Raw genomic sequence first — 21853 nt, forward strand, 5'->3', positions numbered from 1 at the left:
TAAATTTCTGACTGCCAGAAGCTGGGACTGGAGGACAGGGGATGGATTCTGTTCATTCCCTCTGGCACTGGCCAATGTCGGAAGACAGGATACTGGGTGAGATGGACCATTGGTCTGACCCAATATGGCTCTTCTTATGTTCTTATATAAAGTAACAGTATAGAATAGATACATCTCAGATTCCACTCCAAAGCTCCTGACACAGCAAACATGTACACACGTGGATATTGAATCCCTGCTGACTCACTACATTAAATATATTTATGTGCCTAAACCTTTGCAGGATCATAGAGTAAATGAATGAATGAGATTGGAATACATACAATCACTAGGTCTATTGATATTTGTGAGCTGAAAGGACTTGGAGTGTGATCAACGGAGAACACAGCAGCAGCATTCACAGCGCCCGGCGTTCAAGCTGGAAGAAGTATTACTATTAAACTAGAAACACTGCTTTATACTCCCTTAAATCAGTTAAACATGGACATTGCTGATACATTTACTCCTTACATTAAGTGTCCATTATAAAGTTGAGCAATAGCACCATTGAGCCCCAATGCCGAGAGTCAGGGTAGACAGAGCACGGTATTGCTATCTGTGCAAGACTGAACTTTAAGGAATCTAGTACGTTGTTCTTATAATATCAAGAACTGAAAGTTTAAGTCAATGCAAAAAAAATATAAAACGTTCAATCATGCCCACATAGTGACTTTAATAGCTTCCCTTAAGGAGAAAATTCACCAGCATCTTCTCAAAGAAGCAAAACACAGAGCAAATTAAGCATAAATTATTGTACATGCCATTTTGCGCACACACATCTCATTATGCCCTAGGGAATACACTTTATTTGATCTCTGCTAGGTAAAGGACATCTGACTTAGATTCCCCTTCACCCTTCCCAGGTCCTACTGCCTCAGGGAATAACATGAGCACCCTCTTGTGGTGAGCAATTTAACACCTGCAAACGGCAGCTGCTAAACAGAAAGAGCATACAGCCCAATGGATGAAACAGGTAATCTGGGGTACAAAAGTTAATGTAATGATTGGAGACATACCAATCTCCTAGAACTGGAAGAGACCTTGAAAGGTCATCGAGTCCAGCCCCCTGCCTTCACTAGCAGGACCAAGCACTGATTTTTGCCCCAGATCCCTAAGTGGCCACCTCAAGGTTTGAACTCACAACTCTGGGTTTAGCAGGCCAATGCTCAAACCACTGAGCTATCCCTAGCTCAAATCCTTTTAGGGTTCATTTTTATTTCAAGTGCCTCATAATTTTTTCCTCTGAAGGCTGAATGGGTTCAAGACAACTTTGGCCCTCTTTAGTACTCTTTAGTAAACTAATAAATACTTTAACTCTTACTTGAAGAATCGGTTAATATTGTTTTATGAAATCTTACACAATTCTGCAAAGCCCACATGACACCAGGGTGATCTCACTACCATCCGCATAATAATCTTTATCATAAAAAAAATGAAGATTTGATGCAGGGCCATGATAACTGACAGGATTGCTCATGACAAGAGATGGAATCTGGAGTAAGGGCCTAGCAGCTGCTGATTTACAGAAATCTGCTGCCTTGCTCTCCAAGGCAGTAATCTGATTGTGATCTGCATATCATGGTGCCCAGCAAAGATAACATAAGGAGAAGAGACACAAGAACCATCAGAGTTAAAGTCACAGATGAAAATCCCATGTAGTAATCAATAAAGAGGATTGCTAGCTCCTGCAGAAAGCCATGAAGCCCACTTGGTTCCATTGGTGTCTATGAACCACCAGTGACTAAAGGTCCTGTGTTGTTTGTATTAATGCACAGAGAGCTGGTACATTTAATTCAAACATTACAGAACACAGCCACGAGCACTTCTGTAAACCACAGCTGTCTGCAATTCTCTGATCGGTTTCTGCAGACTAGAGATGCACCTGCCAAGGCGAACAATAACCAAATGTCTCTGCAAAATACAAGGAACCTTCTTACATAATTGCTGCTCCACACCATCTGCCCCATCAGAAGCTAAGGCAAATCCTAGTACACACATGTATGCAAGTATCTGTCCTTGTAAACAATTCTGATGCTTTTATGAGACCTAATAATTTAAGTTCATTTATTGCTGAATTTCAATGTTGTGCTTTAGGACCACTTGGTTATTTGGTATTAGATGTATACATCGGATACAGTATTTCAAGAGTCCTCATGACCGCACATCAATCATCATTATGTTCCTATTACGCCTCCAGCATTTAGGGCAGTGATGAAGCTCCTCCACTCCTGTCTGTTTCTGGCAAGTCTTTAAAAATGTGGTCATGAGGAACCATTGAAAGTATTTTATTGAAAGATCTGTTGTCAGATGAGCTTTAGGTATAAGAGGCAAAAAGGAAAGAAATGGGCAGGAGGTCACATGTGGCAGAACAAATGGCTGTCTCTGGCAAGAGATTTTAATTTCCCAGTGGACTTTACCTGAACTCAATCTCTATTGTGCAGGGCTATTTTTAAGCTCTCCAAGCCACAAAACAAGCTGCTCACCAGACCGGTTTAAATTCTTACATCCTCAAACTAGAGAAAGATGGGAGTGTGGAGAGAATCAAGTTTGTATGAAAGGCTTTTTTTCCTTAAGCCACTAGATCTTAGTGTACTACACACACACACACACACACACACTTTTTTTAGTGTCCTGGTTAAAACACTAGATCAGCAGTGTCAATAGTAGATTAGCATTATATGTCATCATAGTCCAGCTGCTGGAGGATTACATCAGAATGCAGAAGTCACAAGAACCCCTTAAAAAGTCATCCTAAGATCACAAGTTTTACATCTTGTAATTTGATCATGAGATCAAGGGTTGAAAACATTTTAAAGTAAGTAGAGCCACAAAGTTGGTTTACCGTGAAATACAAGTAAATCAAGTTATACATGAGAAATGTGTGTCCCAGTATAAAAGTATTTATCATTTAGATTTTTCTTTTTAAATTGCCAGGATGTTGTTGCTCAGATATGAATTACATTAAAACTGGTGTAGGTTAACAAGGTCACCTTGATGGTGCCTCAGAAGAATGAGTTGTGATTAGACAATAACCACCTGTAATGAGAAGTGCTTTCAGAAGGGATGCTGTGAATACCCACTATGTAAAAATGGTTTGTTTTTACTCCACAAATCTGCATCTTACATTTCATCTATTGATAGCTTCTTGCTTTTTGTTCCTCTTAGCAAGACAGCAAGTTCAATTCCATTCTGGCTCGCATGTCTTCAAATTTAACTTGTCAGTTGCTCAATAGCAAAGCCTATTACATTCGCATCTCCACTGCCAGTATTTTTTTTAATGCGGTTTCCCTCCTATCTTTTGATGTTATTGCTGATGGCCATCCAGGCTGAATGCACCTCACAGGGTTCAGTTCCTGAAGACCCCTCCTTGCTTTTCCCTTTGTCCCCTCCCTCTAAGATTCCCCAGAGCAACCGTGCTCTCTCACCTTCAAGGTCTTCAGTGTTCGAATCGCCTGTGCTTTTATTATAGGTCAATTCAGAAGTGACTGATTCTTCCTAAAAGTGCAGGGGGCACGAGGCCTCCCTGCCCTGGCCACAGTGGAAGCCAGAGCCAGGCCGGGGAGCTTAGACCCCTCCACCTGCATACGGGGCTCCCCCAAAGAGCAGCACCCAGCCTGTGTCCCTGCCCCCAGGACCTGCCCAGAGCAAGTGGAGGGTCTGTGGCTCCCCATAGCTGCCCATGTGGCTCTTACCCCAACCCGGCTTCCGGCCAGGCCTGGGGGCAGGGCCTCTGGGGCTGAAGAGCTGCAGCCAGGCCACGGTAAGAGCCTCCCAGGCAGCTGTGGGGAGCTGCAACCCTCAATCTGCCCTGGGCAGGAGGTTCAGGGGGCAGGGACACAAGCTGGGGGCTGCTCTCTGCCCCACCCCACCCCAGGCAGATAGAGGGCACACAGCTCCCTGAGCTCCCCAGGCCGCTCTTACACTGACCAGGCTCCAACTTCCAGCCTGGCCGGGGGAAGAGGAGGGGCAGGGGGCTAGACCCGTGGCAAAGAGCGGATGGGCCAGGCCCGTCCACTTTCTAAAGTGGGAGGGCCACGGCCCTTTGGCCCCCCCCGGGTCAGTTTACTGTTGTGGGTTTTGGAAATTTCTTTAGGGCAACCAAAGACAAGTGTTCCCATCTCTCTAGATTAAGGCCAAAATGTTCCCACTTGTATTCCTCAAATGTGGGTGCCTAATTTTAGGTCCCATGTATTTATCCTAAGAATCACCTTTCCAGCCCACATTTTCATCCCCCTGCCAGACCCCTGGATGCAATATTTCATAACATTACAACTGTCACTGTACAAAAACCAAAACATGATTTTATTGTAAAAGATATTCAGCAATAAAAGCAGACAGTGACTTCAATGTAATCCAGACCACGAATGTTTTTTCCTCACGCACACGCACAATGTAGTATTTCCTGCATTTCCTTGAAACACTTATTTGGACACTGAAAATTGTTTTGGTCCATTCAATTTAAAACATCTCTACATACACAATAAACAATATCGAGAAGCAATGCTCAGAACGAAGCCATAGAGGGGGTAGTAGATGGCTTTTGCAGGTGGTTTAGCAAGACTAAATCAAGCTCAGCGAATCCTCCCACGCAATGAGCCTTATTCCGGTTCTGACAGGACAAAAAGAGATGTGGCAAACCACACTCTAAACAAAACCCAAACTCTGGGCCTTGTCAGTATGAGGGGCTATCGCTTCAGGCTTTCCGTGACATCACTATGTAAGGATAGGGGAACTTAGGTGAATACTTCTTTGACAATGTATCTGTTTATTCAACAAATGAACAGGGTTGCCTATGTGGAAAAGGAGTGATGTGACCAAAGACAGAGGTGCAATTTAAATCCGCCTCTTATCAGGCAAATGAATAAAGAGTTAAGAAGAAGTGTCACATGCTTTTTTTGCTCCATCTGTCTCAAAACAAACAAATCCTGAGCCAAGAATTATATTTTGAGATGTGAATAAAATAAAGGCATGATATGTCATTGTGACGCATATAAGGTTATAAATTAGGATCAACTAATGGTTGTTTAAAGTCTCTATCAATAGCCTGATTGCAAATATTTTAACAACTGAATTGCAGCTTTAGATCCAGATCCTGCAAAATGCTCCGGGGCAAGCTGACCCATACTCCAGTGAACGGCAATGAGCTCAAGTTCCTCATGGGACAGCTTCCAGGTCTCTGCTATTAGCATGTTACAGTCAATACAACGTGTGTGCAGAGAGTTAATATAAATGGGTATAATATTGCAAAACAAATAGCACAGAACAGGTGCATATATCCAGTACCAGTGGGAAACAGTAGGAAAAACGACTTTAAATGTGAAAATAGTCAAAATAAGGACACTGATCATATTTGGGGAAAGCGGCATATCTGAAAACTACAGAAAATTAAACTTACCCAACCACATATTTTAAAAAGAAGAATATTTTGTTATTAGGGTAGTGTTGCTTATGCTGATATAGCAAGCTTTGAAAATAAGTCTTATGGAAAAAACAGAACAGTCAAACTGCAAAATAGAAAGCAGAAGCTTCTATTTGGATTACAATACAAAAAAAAAAAACTTTAAATACTTGCATAAACCTGCTTTTCTGCTTTCCACAGAAGTCACCCCTACTGACGCTTCTGGGCACTATGAGGTATTGCTATTCATAGAATATCAGGGTTGGAAGGGACCTCAGGAGGTCATCTAGTCCAACCTGCTGCTCAAAGCAGGACCAATCCCCAGATAGATTTTTTGCCCCAGTTCCCCAAATGGCCCCCTCAAGGACTGAACTCACAACCCTGGGTTGAGCAGGCCAATGCTCAAACCACTGAGCTATTCCTCCCCCAAACCCCATCAAGCTTTGGTTTTCTTGAGTTATGGTAACCTCTGTCTATAGATAGCACACATGTAATACACAAACACCATAAATGCAGAGTGTAAAGTACATAAAATAGTTTCAGCTCTTTATCTCCATTATTCTGTTGTCAGTTAGCTGCTACTTTGGTAAATTCTTGTGGTGTGCTAAATATCAGACCTGAAACTTTTTCTAAATATAGAAGGAGTTCTTAAAACCACTTGCAAATTGAACCACAAAAAGCATAATCAGTTTAGAAAAATAAAGAAATAAGTCAGCTATGTATCTGTAGTACAATAGCCACTGCATTTCAATGTTACAAGTTGTAATGTTTTGGGGAAGAAAGTTACCCCTATTCCAAATATTTAGAGAGACTTTTTTTTTTTTAAAGAATTATAGTTGCAATATTTATTGTTTACATGGGTTAATACAACTTTACAATCACAGCTCATATTTAAACTCAACTTCTAATGTTGCTTTTTTACACAGACCTCATTCAACCAAATCACAGCAAACACATTTGAACCTTCAGTGGTGGAATCATGCTCTGCCTGACACAAGGAGCAGTGTTAGGCTGTAGTTTCTATCAGACCACTCTACCCCAATAATGAGAAGTACTTCAACCTTCAGAGACTCACACCTCAATTCCTGTGATCAGTCTCTGGAAATTCTACCCCATATTTCATTTTGGAAACTTCTCTTTCATTTGAAATATCACCATAAAGTCTTATCCAGCTAGCACTCACTCAGTGAAACTCCTTAACGAAAGACGTTACCTTCTTAATGAAAAGATGTGATCAGATTACACCAACAGCAAGTAAAAAGTTATTTTGTTTTGATTTTTTAAACACATTTATGCAGATGGAATCCAAGCTTTATAAACTTAAAGGCCTCAGGTTTGTTTTTTTTTGTTTTGTTTTTTTAAGGATTTACTATTTGGCTCATGTAATTATATTATAGGAAAGACAACACTGATAGAGCCATGGCTCTATCAGCATTTCCATCAGAAAGCTATTTTCACAGATTTATAACTCAGCAGTAAAAAAAAATATACATACATATATTTATAAAAAAAATCCTGCACAAAAACACTCTGTGCAGTGCTAAAGGTCTGACTGAACTCACAAACAGCAAGGAAACTGGGATACCATGTTGAAAAGCCATCTGACGTGGTAGCCTGAGTGGGCTGGATTTGGTAAAGCAGCCTAAGGGAAAAGCCAAAAACGTAAGGCTATTTTTGGTTCTGTTTCTTTTAAAGGCAATTTTTAAAAACAAATTTAAAGTGAATTTTAGTGCATGTAAAAGGTATCAGATTGACTACACTGGAGACCAGAAGTCCTTTTTAGCCACAGAATAGGACCATCACAAACAGTCCCCTGCCAACCCGCTTCAATACTTTCCCAGAGGCATCACTTCTAGGCGTAAGAAGGTAAGTTTGCCTGTGTGCAAGTTCAGACCTTGGTCTCTGTGACAAAGGTGTCAATCCACATAGGGAACTTTCTAATATTAACCAGACCCACACCATCAGCTATTTTGCATAAACCAAAGAGGGACAACATTTGGTCACTACCAACTTGACTACGTGGCCTGTGAAGTGACAGACTATATATCCCCTTACCAGTCCTGAGTCCCCCTAAGCAGATTCTTACTATTAAAACAACAGTGAGATAAATCTTGATCCATTCACAATGACAATGCACAGAGATCTTCATGAAGTTCAGAAAGAGCTTGAAAAGGTGCTGAACAATCTTGGACATCCATCTTCACTTATTTTTGGTATTGCCTACAAACGCTTGTAGGTACCAAGGAGGGCTTGGCAGCTTGGACAATAGTGATCCACATCCTGGAGGGCATCAATACAGAAGGGGATGAAACAGCAACCAGCTATGCACCTGCAAAGATAAACAGCATCCTTCATTCTGCCTTCAATTCATGGCAAGTAACATTCTTCCCATGTATAGTAGTTGCCAAACTGAAAATGGGATCGCACAGCACTAGGAAGAGCAATGCAGAGTTTGGCACTGTACTTCACTCTGGTTTTTAAGCAGGGCTTGTGAACCCTGCAGGGGTTGCGTGAGAGTCACTGAGACCCTGAGGTGTCCCATTCACAGGAAGAGCAGCTAACCAAACCCATCAGGTATGGAAAGACCATAAATCTACTGAAGCTGCTGACAGTTATGCCCAGGATTTTCTCCTCCCTCGTGTTAAAGGTCAAAGGGATTCTGAATGATTGCTCAGAGTGGGAGGGGGTTTTTTACATACATTCAGTGGAAACTTATCTCTACATTATTAGCTTGTTTAAAAGGCTTTATGTTCATATTTTAATAAAAACAAGACTGGGAGTTTCCATCTCAGGAAGAGGGAGAGTAATGAAAGAGCCCCAGCAGGCATAGACTCCACCTCTTTCTGAGATCAGCTTCCCAGCCATTCTTTCAGCTATGGAAATCACATGCGTGGAGAGAATCACAAATGAGAGCATTACATGTTATATCAACATACCCCAGCAGGCAGAGGCTGCCGCATGACAGCCAGGTCAGTGCTCCTGAAGTGTGCGAGAGACGTGTCACTATCATCTTGTTGCAGGAGGGGCAGCACATCTGAACTGGGCGATCATAAAATGTTACTGGCTGCTGCACGTACACAGTCTGAACTGTAACTGAGCAAACAAAGAGAAAGGCACTGTTTACCCCAGGTGTTAAAAAAAAAAATTCATGTCTAAACCAAAACACTGTGCATTAAAAATACACTCAGTGCTGAGGGCACTATGAATTACAAGATTAAAGGAAACCACACTACTGCAATCAACGGAACAGTATCTCGTGATTTAGAAATAAACCTGGCTTCTAAGCAGTAGAAAGTCTGATGAGGCAGTTATAAGTAATATCTTGAAAACATGCGAGATTCACTTCACTATAGTTCCATGTAATGTACACAGTGGGACAAAAGGAGGACTCTCTCTGCATCATGATTGCTACATGCCTGTATGGCACCTTGATTAGGGCCCCACGGGGAAACTACAGATATAAAACACTGAACAGTTTTTCAGACTTACTTGGATTAGGAGCTGGAACAGGTTGTGAAGGATACGGAGGAGGATTCATACTCTTCATGTTTGGTCCATGCCCAGATTCCGGGGCAGGATAAGGAGGGTAAGTGTTTATTCCTGTTGTCTCTTCATATGTTGGGGGTGCTGATGGGATTGGGTAGCCACTGGGAGCTGGCAGATGGGATGCTGGAGCGGACATTGTGTCTAAACAAAACTGGAAAACAGACAATGTACAAGCTGTTTAGGGAATAAAAAGTTATAGTACAGAATACATTCAGATAAGAAAGAAGGTGGTTGGCTGGCAGACAAACATTTTATTCAGAGTAATAAATTGAGCAGGATTTTTTGTTAGTCTTATTTTTAAAGATTTAAAAATTGTTCTTTAAAGTGTTTTTTTTTTAAAATACAGTGCCTCTCCTCATCCAAAAACACTATTTCCAGAACAATTTTAGTTTTTCTCAACCTTCTTTCTTCAATTGAAGATGCTGTAAGAGGCAGATCCATCATTTTTACTAACATAGCAGGCTAGCAACCTCTCCCCTCCATCTCCTGTAATTTCTCTTATTTGGAGCTCAAATCCTCCAGGGTGCTACATGCCATCAACACCTGTTAATCAACCACCCAGGACATGCTTAGCACACTGGATTCAACTCAACCCCAGTGTTGAGTCATTAAAATCACATTTAAAATATGATCCTTGACCTTTCAAGGGTTTTCAATTTTACCACACTTGCTGTTTGCCAAAACAGCGTTTTTTCACTCAACCTATCTCCATCTCTTGGGTTTCGTACTGAAAACGATGAGGAAATTGTCATAAAAATAAACTTATGACATCAGTGTGGAATTATTTCCCAGTAAACACCAACCCCCCCGTCCCCGTCCCCCCCCCACACACACACTTCTTTTCATGCTGGGGGAGGGGCACTTTATGGGGTGTAGAATGGGGGGGGCTCTATAATGGATACCATGGTGGGGAAGAGAGGACTCATGGGATGTAGCGCAGGATGGGGCTCTACAGGGGCGGTACCAGGTACTCCCAGGGGCCCTGCCAGCAGGACTCCAAGGCGGCTGTACCAGGCACTGCCACGGGCAGAGGCACCCTAGCTGGGACAGGCGCAGTCCCGGGCGGTTTTGAGACTCTCGAGGATGGGGCCACAGGAGACTGGGAGGGGATTGGGCACATTGCCACGTGTGGAGAGGGGGCTGCTGTATTGGGGGGAGGCGGTTCCTGATCCCAGAAACAGTGCAGTGAAGTAGTGCCTGTGCAGTGGGGCTCTGCATGCTGGAAGATGGTGCTCATGAAGGGTGCTCATGAAGGGAATTGAGAGTTGGAGGCTGGGGAGCGCTGGGCGGGCAGAGCGGGGCAAGCCCCTGACCTCGCTGCCCGGCGGGAAATCGAGGGCTGAATAAAAACGTCTGACGGGCTGTAAGCGGCCCGTAGTTTGCCCACCCCTGACCTAGAGCTTACAGCAGCACAGCTGCACTGCCGCAGCGGTAAGGCCTCTTGTGTAGCCACTTCATGCAGGCAGGAGAGCTCTCTCCTGACAGCATAATTAAACCACCCTCAACAAGCAGCGGTAGCTATGTCGGTGAGCAATGCTCTCCCACCAACGTAGTGCTGTCCACACTGGCCCTTTTGTCGGTGAAACATGTATTGTCGGGGGAGGGGCAGAGGGGGGGTTCCTCCACATCCCTAACCGATACACTGCTTCGCCAATGAAAAGGCTTTGTCTACACTAGCACAAGTTTTAAAACAAAGTCTTCCCTCTTCTCCTCCCAAAGACGAGTCTTCAGAAATCTATTAGATCAAACATCCCAGCTATGACAGCCTTCTAGTCTATACTTGTTTCAAGTTGCTGCACTGAGTGTCCACACTGAAGCACTGCAGGTAATTTAAGTGTAGCTATAGGCCAAGTTGCATAACACTTAATTTGATTTCAAGAAGTGGAAAGGATGATCACCCTCTCTGCTAATGTGTCATGAGAGACAGGGCTTTGTAGCATGGGTGTATGGCCAAGGATTTTTCCATTGCCTGCCCAATATTTGTGTGGACAAAATATTTTTCATTCGGCTCTATCAAGCTATAATTTAAGAATTTTACACTTGTGTTTTGGAGGGGCAAAAAGTTTTATATGGACCATTTCAAAAGTTGACAATTTCTGGGCCTTCTGAATAAATTAAGGCCCCAATCCACAACAAGCTCCATGGAGACAGATCCCTGTGCCCACATGGAGCTCACTGCTAGACTGGGGCCTAAAACTATTTCAAAGCCCAATGGCCTCATACAACTGACTGCTGCTAAGAGACTTTCCTACCTCTGAAATTGGTGAGTCAGATAATCAGATGTTAACTGAAAAAAGTCGATAAAGTAGCTGACATTAATATAAACCATGATTAGATGCTACTTAGATCTCTGAGCTCATGGCAACAGTTTCAACAGCACTGTTTCAATATTCCATTTTAGCTCAAACTAGATTGGGCTGTCACATGGATTACAGATACAGTCTACCAGTGCTCAGCACTACTTAGACATTGCATGCAAGTTCAAGGACACCAGTGACATGTAAAAGATCTTTTTTTATTTTCCCCTTTTTTCTTAAAGGCCAGCAAGGCCTAAAGCAACTACACATACTTTAAATGCTTCAAAATCCAGAAGTGGGAGCAGAAACTTGATTGTGAGAAATGAGGTAAGTGTAGGAAGGATAGGGGAGAGGTTTTAACTAACTGCTGTTCAAAAATCAAGCCAACTCAAACCATGTTAAAATCAGATCCTATATAACCTTGCTGAATTAGAACAACATTTTAAGAGCTATTTATACTGTGGGGGCAAGCTCATTATCTAAAAAGAGCATACAAAGAGTCTCTCTGGAGAGAAGAAAAATCAACACCAGTTTTGGATTGAACAAACCCTTAATTCACTTTGTGGGTTAAGTTAAACAGGAACAAGATCCCCTTATTCCAGAAGGAGTGTTCACATATGGAGTTTCTCAGGAACAGCTCTTCCTTCATGTGTAAATGTGCGCCAATGCCATTTAAGTGTTATGTTCTTATTCGGCTGAGTGTTGCCCATTACTGGGGCTTCAGATACATAAACAGAAGCTGTTCCTCCTGCTTGAGTCTTTCAGGGGCCTTGTCTATATTCGAAGTTGGATTAAAGTTTAAAAATGCTTAGGTTTAAAAGAACAATGTAGTAAATAACTGGTGAAAAACCCTGACTGTGCACTCAATTTGATTCAAACCTTGTAGAAACTGGGCTTCATTAAAAAAATAATAATAATAATAAATAAATAAATAGTGTCCACACACTGGTGCAAACAATGTTGCAGTGGTTTTAAGAGATTTAATTAAAGAACGACAAAAAGCCACACATCTTTAGTTTAACCAATGCATTTTTTAATGCTTGCCTACTGCAACAAAAATAAAATTTCAAGGTGGTAAATATTTATATGAATAAAGTTTGAAGGGACAGACTATAAAAAGAACAATCTCATAGCCTCAAGATAGGCATACATTTCTGGGGGTTTATTCATTAAGCCTGACTTAGATGAAAGCTGGACATTATGATGTTCTCTATTGTTGCTGTTCACCAGTTCACATGGCCTCATATCAGTAAAAGCATGCCCAGTTTCACATGGATGTGGTATAAAACGTGGTATAGCATGTCTTTAGTAGGTCAGGGAGGTGCAACTGAGAAATCTAGAAGCCCATACATTCCTCAGATGAAGTGATATAGGGATCGGGTTTGTAAGAAACAGATGCCTGAAGACTATATCAGACATGTCCAGGACATGTACACAAGTGCTTTCACCACAGTTAAAAGGCCACGTGGAGAAACTGAACAGTTACTAGTAAGAGTTGGAGTACATCAAGGCTCGGCACTAAACCCATTTTTGTTCACATTGGTGCTCAACACCCTTATAGAAAACATCTAGAGTGGCACCTTGATGTGTGCTTTTTGCCTATAAATGTCGAGTTCATGAGGGGGAGAGCAAAAAGGAAAGGGAAGAAGACTTAGAGATACCGGTGTATACTTGAAAAAAAATGGAACAAGAACTAACAAATCAAAGAGAGTATATGGTCTGTAGATTCAATACCACCCAGCAGGAAGACAATGAGAGCAAGTCAGGGGGAGCGAGGGAGCAGCCATAACCAGAAGACACAGACGTTTAAGTACCTATGCTCCATAGTACACAATAATGGTGAACTCAATGACAAACTTATGAACAGAAGAGGAAAGGCATGGACTAAATGGAGAAAAGTGATAGAAGAATGTCTATTAAACTGAAAAGAAAGATTTACAAGACAGTAATTAGGCCTGCACTTCAGTATGACTCTGAATACTGGGCACTGAGCAAGAGACAGGATCAGATCTGGAGTACAGTGGAAATGTTAAGGCAGAACATTGGGGGAAGTGTGCAGGTGGTACCAATTACAGAAAAGCTGAGGGAATCCAGGGTTAGATGGTTTGGGTATGTGAAAAGAATAAATAGAAAACAGGCTGTTCCAACCCTTCTTCTCTCAGTGTAAGACCTAAAACTAGATGGATGGATGTCACTCAAAAGGATCTGATCCGCTGCAGAGATTCTGAGGAACAGAGTAGAATGGAGAAGAACTCAAAAGAGATGACCCTATGTGGACTGAATTAATGCTAGAACAACAAATTACACTAAGATTATGCATTAACATTAGTTGAAATCATGACAACCTGATATTAAAAATATACACCTATTCAGTTTAAATAAGGATATTTTATATAAAAAGATTAATTTTTATGCCCCGACAGATGTCCCAATGTTTTACTTAGGTTTCTACTCGTTCACCCAAAACATTTTACATTATATACCATAGCTTATCTTGGAACTCAACATGCTTTTACTGCTATTTACATACAACACATCACAGACATTCACCCACTTGTGGAGTGAATGGCAACAGTAAAAACATTGCCCAAGTTTGGAAAGGAGAAGAAATTTTGGCCAGAAACACCACGGCAAGCCCCGATTTAGAAGTCCCAGGAGATCTTAAGCATCATTCAGAGCAGGCAGGACTTGAGTGTCTAGCAGCATTTTAATGGACTGAGAGTTGGGATATATGAAGGGAGCCATTCATTTAATTCAAAGAGAAATTAGCTTACCTGAAAGAAATAAACAGGCTCAGTGATGAATGGGTGGCAGAGGTAGAAATAGAACTGGGAGTCCTGTCTCCCAGTCCTCAAAAAAAAGCTCTTTCCATATAATTATTCAGATAGCAAAGGTGGTGGTGAAAGGCAATAGACTATATAAATGGCAAAGGATAAAGGAGACAGTAGAAAGGTATCAGTTTAGCACAGTGCCCCTCAGAGCTATTTTTAAGTTGTGTATGCAAATAATTAAGCTATATTAAATGATCCAAAACTAGAATATACAAAAAATATTCTAACAGTAGAATACAGACTAAATATAAGACTGGATCTACTTTCACACTGATGCACAGACAGTTCCCTTCCACTTTAATATATTTTATACACATATGCCCTTAAATCAGTGGCACAAAATAATGGACAAACTGTAGCTCCTTTGTGCAGGCTATCACTTCTCCTCAGCTTCCAATCTATGGAACCATGGGTAGGAGGCAAGGGCCAAAGGTTCTGGCCTCCATCCCTCCATAGACGTCTGCAGTCTCCCTCCCCCGACCACAGTGCCATTGACTCACTGCACCCAAGTATGCCATGTTACTTGGTGGAGATGAATCACCGAGTGCTCAGCGGAGAGTTAGTAGCAGCATAAAATCCACCTACCCCAACTTTTCCTTGTTAATTGTATTTAAGGAATCATAACTTCTCACTGCTGCTCCAGCTCCCTAGCCCTGCCCAATTGTCCCCCAGGCCCAGATCCCTCTATGTCTTTTGGAGAAGGAAACGATTATTTATGGGGAGGAGGCAACATCCCTTTAAGTCTTTCAACCCAGAGAGGCTCCCACTACAGATCTGTTTCTCTGCACAGCACAAAAGTCACTGAACTGAGGGGTAGGCAAGGCTGTTAAACCACAACACTGATGAGTAGCTCCGCTCAACTAAAACTGATGCTTATTCTGATTAGCTAGTACATTAAATATAAACAGCTGAATGCCAAGTGACAAATCCTACTCCAGGGAGTGACACACAAAGATACTCCTCTCCCATGACGAGATGAAATGTAGGTTGTGAAACTTTCATAACCATACTCAAGCCTGGTGATGATACATCTGTGGGAGGGAACAGTTTGAAACAATTCAAAACCAGACAAATCCTGAGTCGTTATTATTCTCCTTTCTGCTAAATAAGGTGGTACTTTCAGCTGAGTTTAGGTTGGAGGCTTGAGTTCATGCAAGCCCAGAATCTCCAAGCAAGTTCCCAGGATATAAACCCATGCAATCTGAAGCCAAGAACAGGGTTCAAATTCACATCCTAACCTGAAACTGCTGACTTTAACAAGCAAGAGCTTCTGCTGGCCACACCTCACAGAAATGTGAGACACCTGGTTACACAATCTAGTTGTCTAGCTATTGGAGACATTAAAACCTTTAGGGGAAAATGATCCCCAAAGAGCCATAACTTATTAACTAAGAATTTATTGCTGAAGTCCAGATTCTTGCAAAATTTCCATCAGACCCAGTTTATCAAGGATTTACAACAGATACAAAAAGTCCTCAGGATAAAACTTGACTTGGTAACTAAGGCTTTGGCTACACTTACACTTCAAAGCGCTGCCGCGGCAGCGCTTTGAAGCGCTGAGTGTAGTCAAAGCGCCAGCGCTGGGAGAGAGCTCTCCCAGCGCTGTCCGTACTCCACCTCCGTGTGGGGAATAAGGGACAGCGCTGGGAGCCGCGCTCCCAGCGCTGGGGCTTTGACCACACTGGCGCTTTGCAGCGCTGGAGAGGGTGTGTTTTCACACCCTGCTGCAGCGCTGCAAATTTTTAAGTGTAGCCAAGCCCTATGAGTTGTCTGAAAGGCACCTGTGCACAGTGGAGTGAAACTCAGCAATGGTATGCTTAGATAAACACACACACACACACACACACAGAGTATTTTTCAGTCATGTCAGTTTAACAATTAAAAAGCCCTTTGAATCCATATTAAAATGGAGACGTAGGCCTTGTCTACATAGTTTTTGCAACACCAACTACATGCATTTATCTGGATTAAGAAAAGGTGTGGGTTTTGGTTTTTTTAAGTTGCTAACTTGAACTAGTTCCAAGATGTAAAATCCTAGTGGAGACAAAGCAAAGGATATGGTCACTCAGGGAGAGAGGGAGGAGGAGATAAACTGTATCCATGTTGTGTAAGTAGCACAGGAACCAAAAAGACAAGGCCTAACATGTCTGAAACAATGGCTCTGCTGTAATCTATGCTCACCCCTAAAATAATTAATTAGTTAATTCCAACATTAGCCTGTTGCCTTGTCTTCACTAAAAAGCCCAGTGGTAGACTAGTTTTTACCATGACCTGTTAACACACATGAAGACTACAAACTGCCTTATCCACACTTGGGCTTAGTCTAAACTTAAAAGTTAGTGCCACGTGGCTACATGTACATCAGTCAAGGGTGTGGGTCACTTCCCTACACACACACCCACCCACCCCAGACAAACACAGTTATGCCAACCTAACCCCCCAGTGTGGACACAGCTACGTTGACATAAGCATTCCATCAGCGTAGCTATCTTTCTTTAGGGAAGCAGTGTTCCTACACTGACAGAAAACCCCTTTCTTGGTGTAGGCTGTGCTTACGCTACAGGATTGTGCACACATAGCCATGCCAGTATGATCTCCATAGTGTACACACTGCTTAAGATTTTACTATGTATTAGTAACCATGTTAGCCAACACATGGTAGAGAAACTTTTCCTTACTGCAGTTTACTAGGGCTTTTTAATCATGTTTGGCTGAATTGACAGAGCCAGTCTCACTTGGAAAAGAAAAAAAAAAGCACCCTTTTTTAATCGGTGAAGATAGGACTCAAATGTGTACTGTGGGGAGCCAACAGCAAAGAGAGGAAGAAAGGAATCAGAAGTGCAGCAACGCATACAAATATTGATTGTTGTAGCTGAAAGAGACAGGATTAGTTTCAGGACTGGGAGGAACAGGTCAGAAGTGGAAAGGAAGAACTGAGTCACTGACTTAACCTTTAATCCATAATTACTGGTTGGGCTGGTTTCCCAATCTGTTAAAATATATACAGACTGAAACCAATTACATAGTATACAATGATTCGATAACACAATCCAAGAGCTGGAAAGAGGATAATAAATTCTTCATGAACTGTTTATTTTTTTTAAGTTGATGAACAAATAAGTGGTTAAAGGATTTTTGTCAGATTACACCAATATTTATATTTTAAATGTCTTTTACATTTTAAAATATTAAAATTGAAGCAACCCTTTAAAAGAGTCTCCATTATTTATGGGTTAGGGGTTGTTTGTGTTTTTACTTAAAACAGCAACTAGTTACAGTATTTCATAGAGTTGGAAGGGACCTCAGGAGGTCATCTAGTCCAACCCCAGCGCAAAGCAGGACCTAATCTCCTACTAAATCATCCCAGCCAGGGCTTTGTCAAGCCTGACCTTAAAAACCTTTAAGGATGGAGATTCCACCACTTCCCTAGGTAACCCATTCCAGTGCTTCACCCTCCTAGTGAAAAAGTTTTTTCTAATGTCCAACCTAGACCTCCCCCCACTGCAACTTGAGACCATTACTCCTTCTTCTGTCATTTGGTACCACTGAGAACAGTCTAGATCCATCTTATTTGGAACTCCCTTTCAGGTAGTTGAAAGCAGCTATCAAATCCCACCCCCGCCCCATTCTTCTCTTCTGCAGACTAAACAATTCCAGTTCTCTCAGCCTCTCTTCATAAGTCCTGTGCTCCAGCCCCCTAATCATTTTTGTTGCCCTCCGCAAGACTTTTCCAATTTTTCCACATCCTTCTTGTAGCGTGGGGCCCAAAACTGGACACAGTCCTCCAGATGAGGCCTCACCAGTGCTGAATAGAGAGGAATGATCACATCCCTCAATCTGCTGGCAATGCTCCTACTTATACAGCCCAAAATGCCGTTAGCCTTCTTGGCAACAAAGACACACTGTTGACTCATATCCGGCTTCTCGTCCACTGCAACCCCTAGGTCTTTTTCTGCAGAACTGCTGTCTAGCCACTCAGTCCCTAGTGTGTAGCAGTGCATGGGACTGTTCCATTCTAAGAACAGGACTCTGCACATGTCCTTGTTGAACCTCATCAGATTAATTTTGGCCCAGTCCTCTAATTTGTCTAGGTCCCTCTGTATCCTATCCTTACCCTCCAGTGTATCTATCACCCCTCCCAGTTTAGTGTCATCTGCAAACTTGCTGAGGGTGCAGTCCACACCATCCTCCTGATCATTAATGAAGATACTGAACAAAACCAGCCCTAGGACTGACCCTTGGGGCACTCCGCTTGATACCAGCTGCCGACTAGACATGGAGCCATTGATCACTACCCATTGAACCTGACAATCTTATAGTCCATTCATGCAGCCCCGTACTACTTTAACTTGTCATGAGACAATTTGTTTATAGACTATTTCACTTCCTGCTCTTGTACTAACACAATGCTGCAATGTTTGGATGTAGATACTCCCCCTTGCTGGGTTTGCAAGCCAAACTAAACATTGGTTTATGAATTTTTTTTTAAGTTGTCATGTATTTTTAGAAAAATACATAAAGCTTAATGTACTAATTATCAATCTTGAAGGGGCACTGTCATAATCACCAACTACTGCTGTAATTACATTGGTAAGATGAAAAATGCCAGCTTATTTTGTGGGAGTTATACCAGAGATGTACTGGACCATAGTGTGTAAAAGTTGATTTGACCAAAGATTACATCGCTATCAAAATATGGATGATTAAGAAAAAGGTAAAGACTGTATTTCTTAAATCATTGCTCTCTGTGTATAAGAATATTTAGCCTCTGTTTGAGAGTGGACATGCAACTTGCTTTGTGTCTGTGCATAACTGGAGTGAGGACTTTTACATAAGACTAGGAGGATATTCTCCTATGATCATTAATTTTGTTGTTGCTCTCAGGTATAGCAACACAGATCAGAGACTTGGTTGCTGTTTCTATACCCTGCCATCAGCAGCAAGCATCTCTCTTCATGAGAAGACTCATTTTCATACACAGTTTCCCGCTCTCCCGTAATAAGGTCCAATTCAACATTCTGATTAATTAAATAATTTAATAAAAATTTCTTTTCTATATGTCTTTGCTTGAAACTGACAGCTTTGTGGGGGTGTTGGGTTGTTTTTTTAAAACACTTCTCAGAAAGCAGTCAGAGAATGATTACACCTCCTTTACAGAAGTCTATGCATTCCACTTGTTAATCAAACATGCAGCTCAAGAGAAACTTAATATACACAGTCTAGTTTGTTAAGAGGAAAGCTTGTAAACAAGCCAGTTCAAAAAACAAGTGACAAAAGCAAAATGAGGCATGTGCTTAATGTGTCTTATATACGGTTTGGAAGAGACAACATATTATGGCATGCAGTGAACAGTAACAGGAACCTCACCCGTACCTAGGATAGGCTGGCAATAGTCTGCCTGATGTGTTCAGATCTGTTTAAGATTCTCCCATTAATGCAAGAGCAGAAGGTAAGACTAGTTGATCATGATGGACCCTTCTAACCTTACAGTCTGTAAGTCTATGAGCATAAAACCCTGCTTTTTCAGATTTTGTAAAAAAAGTGTTCTTCCCCTAAGGAAAACTCTCCTCATTTGAAAATCCATTAGAGCCAGTGGGCCTCTGCTCCAGACCACTATACTTGATTCAATATGGGCCAGCCATCCTGAAATTCCCTCTCGGTATTTTAAGATTAAGCTGGTGCAATTTTAAAAATCAGGGAAAGAAGATACTACTGTTCATTAAGCCTCAAAAAAGTTCCTTTTATATATTTTAATATCCAGGCCCTCCTAGATTTTTGCTTAAATGTTTTATTTGTTGCATCAAAAAAGGCAAGCCACAGACTTGAACTCCCCAGGAATATATGTCTTGCTGTGTTTATCACACAGAAACTCAAGTACACATAATGGTGTAAAAGAATTTGGCCCATGCAGATCATTGCACATTTGTTAACCAGGAAGGAAAGTTGTGGGAGGGACTGTTTTGTTTGTTTGTTTTGGGGGAGGCGGTGTTTCCTACTTAAGGAAAAACACACTGCGAGAACACTGGTGGAATCTTTAAACTACACACACCTGGCCAGGAAGTCCTAACCGGAAGGAAACAGAAGCTGTGGCCAGGTGAACTTTACTAGAAGGAAACAAAAGGCATTGTGAATGAGTTAGAAATAACTAATGTCGAATTTCCCCCACAGGAACCATAAGCAGTGAAGATAATCTCTTAGTAAAATGGAGGTGGGGAAAACACAAACTCCAAAATACAAAGCCCAAACAAACCCGAGATAGGGCATATGTACGTTTAATCACTATGGTCTGATTCACCTTACACCGACACTGGTGTAAGATTTACTTGAAGTCAATTGAGTTGCACTGGCATAAAAGTTTGGTGTGCTAGGAATATCCACCCTTTAGATTTAGTGGGTCCAGTTCTCCTGTCACTTGCATTAGTTAGGAATCACACATGCTGCACAAGTGGGATGGAGAGTAGCCTGATCTGGCCAGCTGAGAATTCCCCCAGGGAAGCTCTCTGGTGGGGGCAGAGTTGGCCCAGTCACCGCCCCCTCATTTATTCTCCGTATAGCCAGAGCTGATTGTACTAGCTGCATACAGACAGAATACTAAGTCATTAGATCCACTGCCAGCTAGCATAAGTTTAGTACCTCCCAGATGACCCTAACCTATACCAGGACAGTGTAAATTGGCCCTGATAATCCAGAAGCTGTGCTACCTATTAGCCAATTACATTAGTAAGGGAGTACACATGGAAACATGACAGTGCAGATTCTGGGCCAGTGCACGGATGCCAATAGGAAATACAGTTTCACAACTGGACCTGACTTTTTCCAATATTTCACAAGAGGAAATACAAACAATATTCAGCATGACCTGATGTAATGTACACAACAGCAAAAAAACCACCATCAACTAATTACAAGCAAGGAGCTCTAAGCGAAACAGATACTAATACTTCACTTGACACTGGAATTAGTTTTTGATCTATACATTTTCCTGAGCAAGAATCAAGCTTCTTCATATTAAAGGTCCAGTTCCAAAATAGAAAGCAGACTAAGGCTTTGTTATATGCTCTGTGAAAGCTAAGGCAAGTGACTTCCCTGAGCAACACTTCCACGAGCAACTTTCTTAAAGAGCAACATGATTTGGGAAAACTAAGGAAGTCTGGGAAGCATTAATGTTCTGTATCAGACAACAGTAAGTGTCACATGCTGCACCACAATCAGAAAAAGAAGCTTTTGATTTTAAAATGATCTACTAGTATTCTGTCACCAGTTCAGACATCTTCATCCCTGAGTTACTTTGCACTTAGGTTTTTTACCAGCGGATCTCAAAATACTTTATCATTAAATCTCACAGCATTCACATATAGTAAATAAGTGATAGAGAGAGATCTTTCATCCACCATTGGCATGTAGTGCAGCAATTTCACAGTGTATGTCAACATTATCTTTGCTTTTGTCTACAATTTTAATCTTAATCCAATTGAAACAGAAGGGGAGAAATATAATTACCCAAATTGGAATTCAGCCAACACAAATGATAAAAACACCCTTTGAATAGCTACCATGGCATCTTTATATGTAAAAAGGTCCTTGCTACTTGCTATTATTGTGTCATGTGAAAAAGGGTCCTTTCCAGAGTTCAGTGCCTGCTAGCGCAACACTGGGACAGTGGGAGGATTTGTCACCTTCTGTGCTACCACTACCACTTCCATAGGAAGTATGATCTTTGGAGGTCTCCGAGACAATTTGCT

General features: G+C 41.8%; 1 protein-coding gene across 2 annotated transcripts in view; it reads right to left on the reverse strand.

The window, feature by feature from the left end:
* Nucleotides 1–5570: 5570 nt before the first annotated feature.
* The window catches only part of LITAF (lipopolysaccharide induced TNF factor), a 60313-nt gene continuing 44030 nt past the window's right edge, over nt 5571–21853 (reverse strand). For both annotated transcript variants that reach the window (XM_039492920.1, XM_039492921.1), the window contains exons 2-4: nt 8927–9134; nt 8374–8530; nt 5571–7766 (exon numbers count right to left, since the gene is read on the reverse strand). In XM_039492920.1, the coding sequence (XP_039348854.1) occupies nt 7658–7766; nt 8374–8530; nt 8927–9134 (474 nt within the window). In that variant the 3' untranslated portion in view covers nt 5571–7657. The remainder of the gene's footprint in view (nt 7767–8373; nt 8531–8926; nt 9135–21853) is intronic.

The sequence above is a fragment of the Mauremys reevesii genome, linkage group 10 (assembly GCF_016161935.1).
Source record: "Mauremys reevesii isolate NIE-2019 linkage group 10, ASM1616193v1, whole genome shotgun sequence".
NCBI classification, from domain to species: domain Eukaryota; kingdom Metazoa; phylum Chordata; order Testudines; family Geoemydidae; genus Mauremys; species Mauremys reevesii.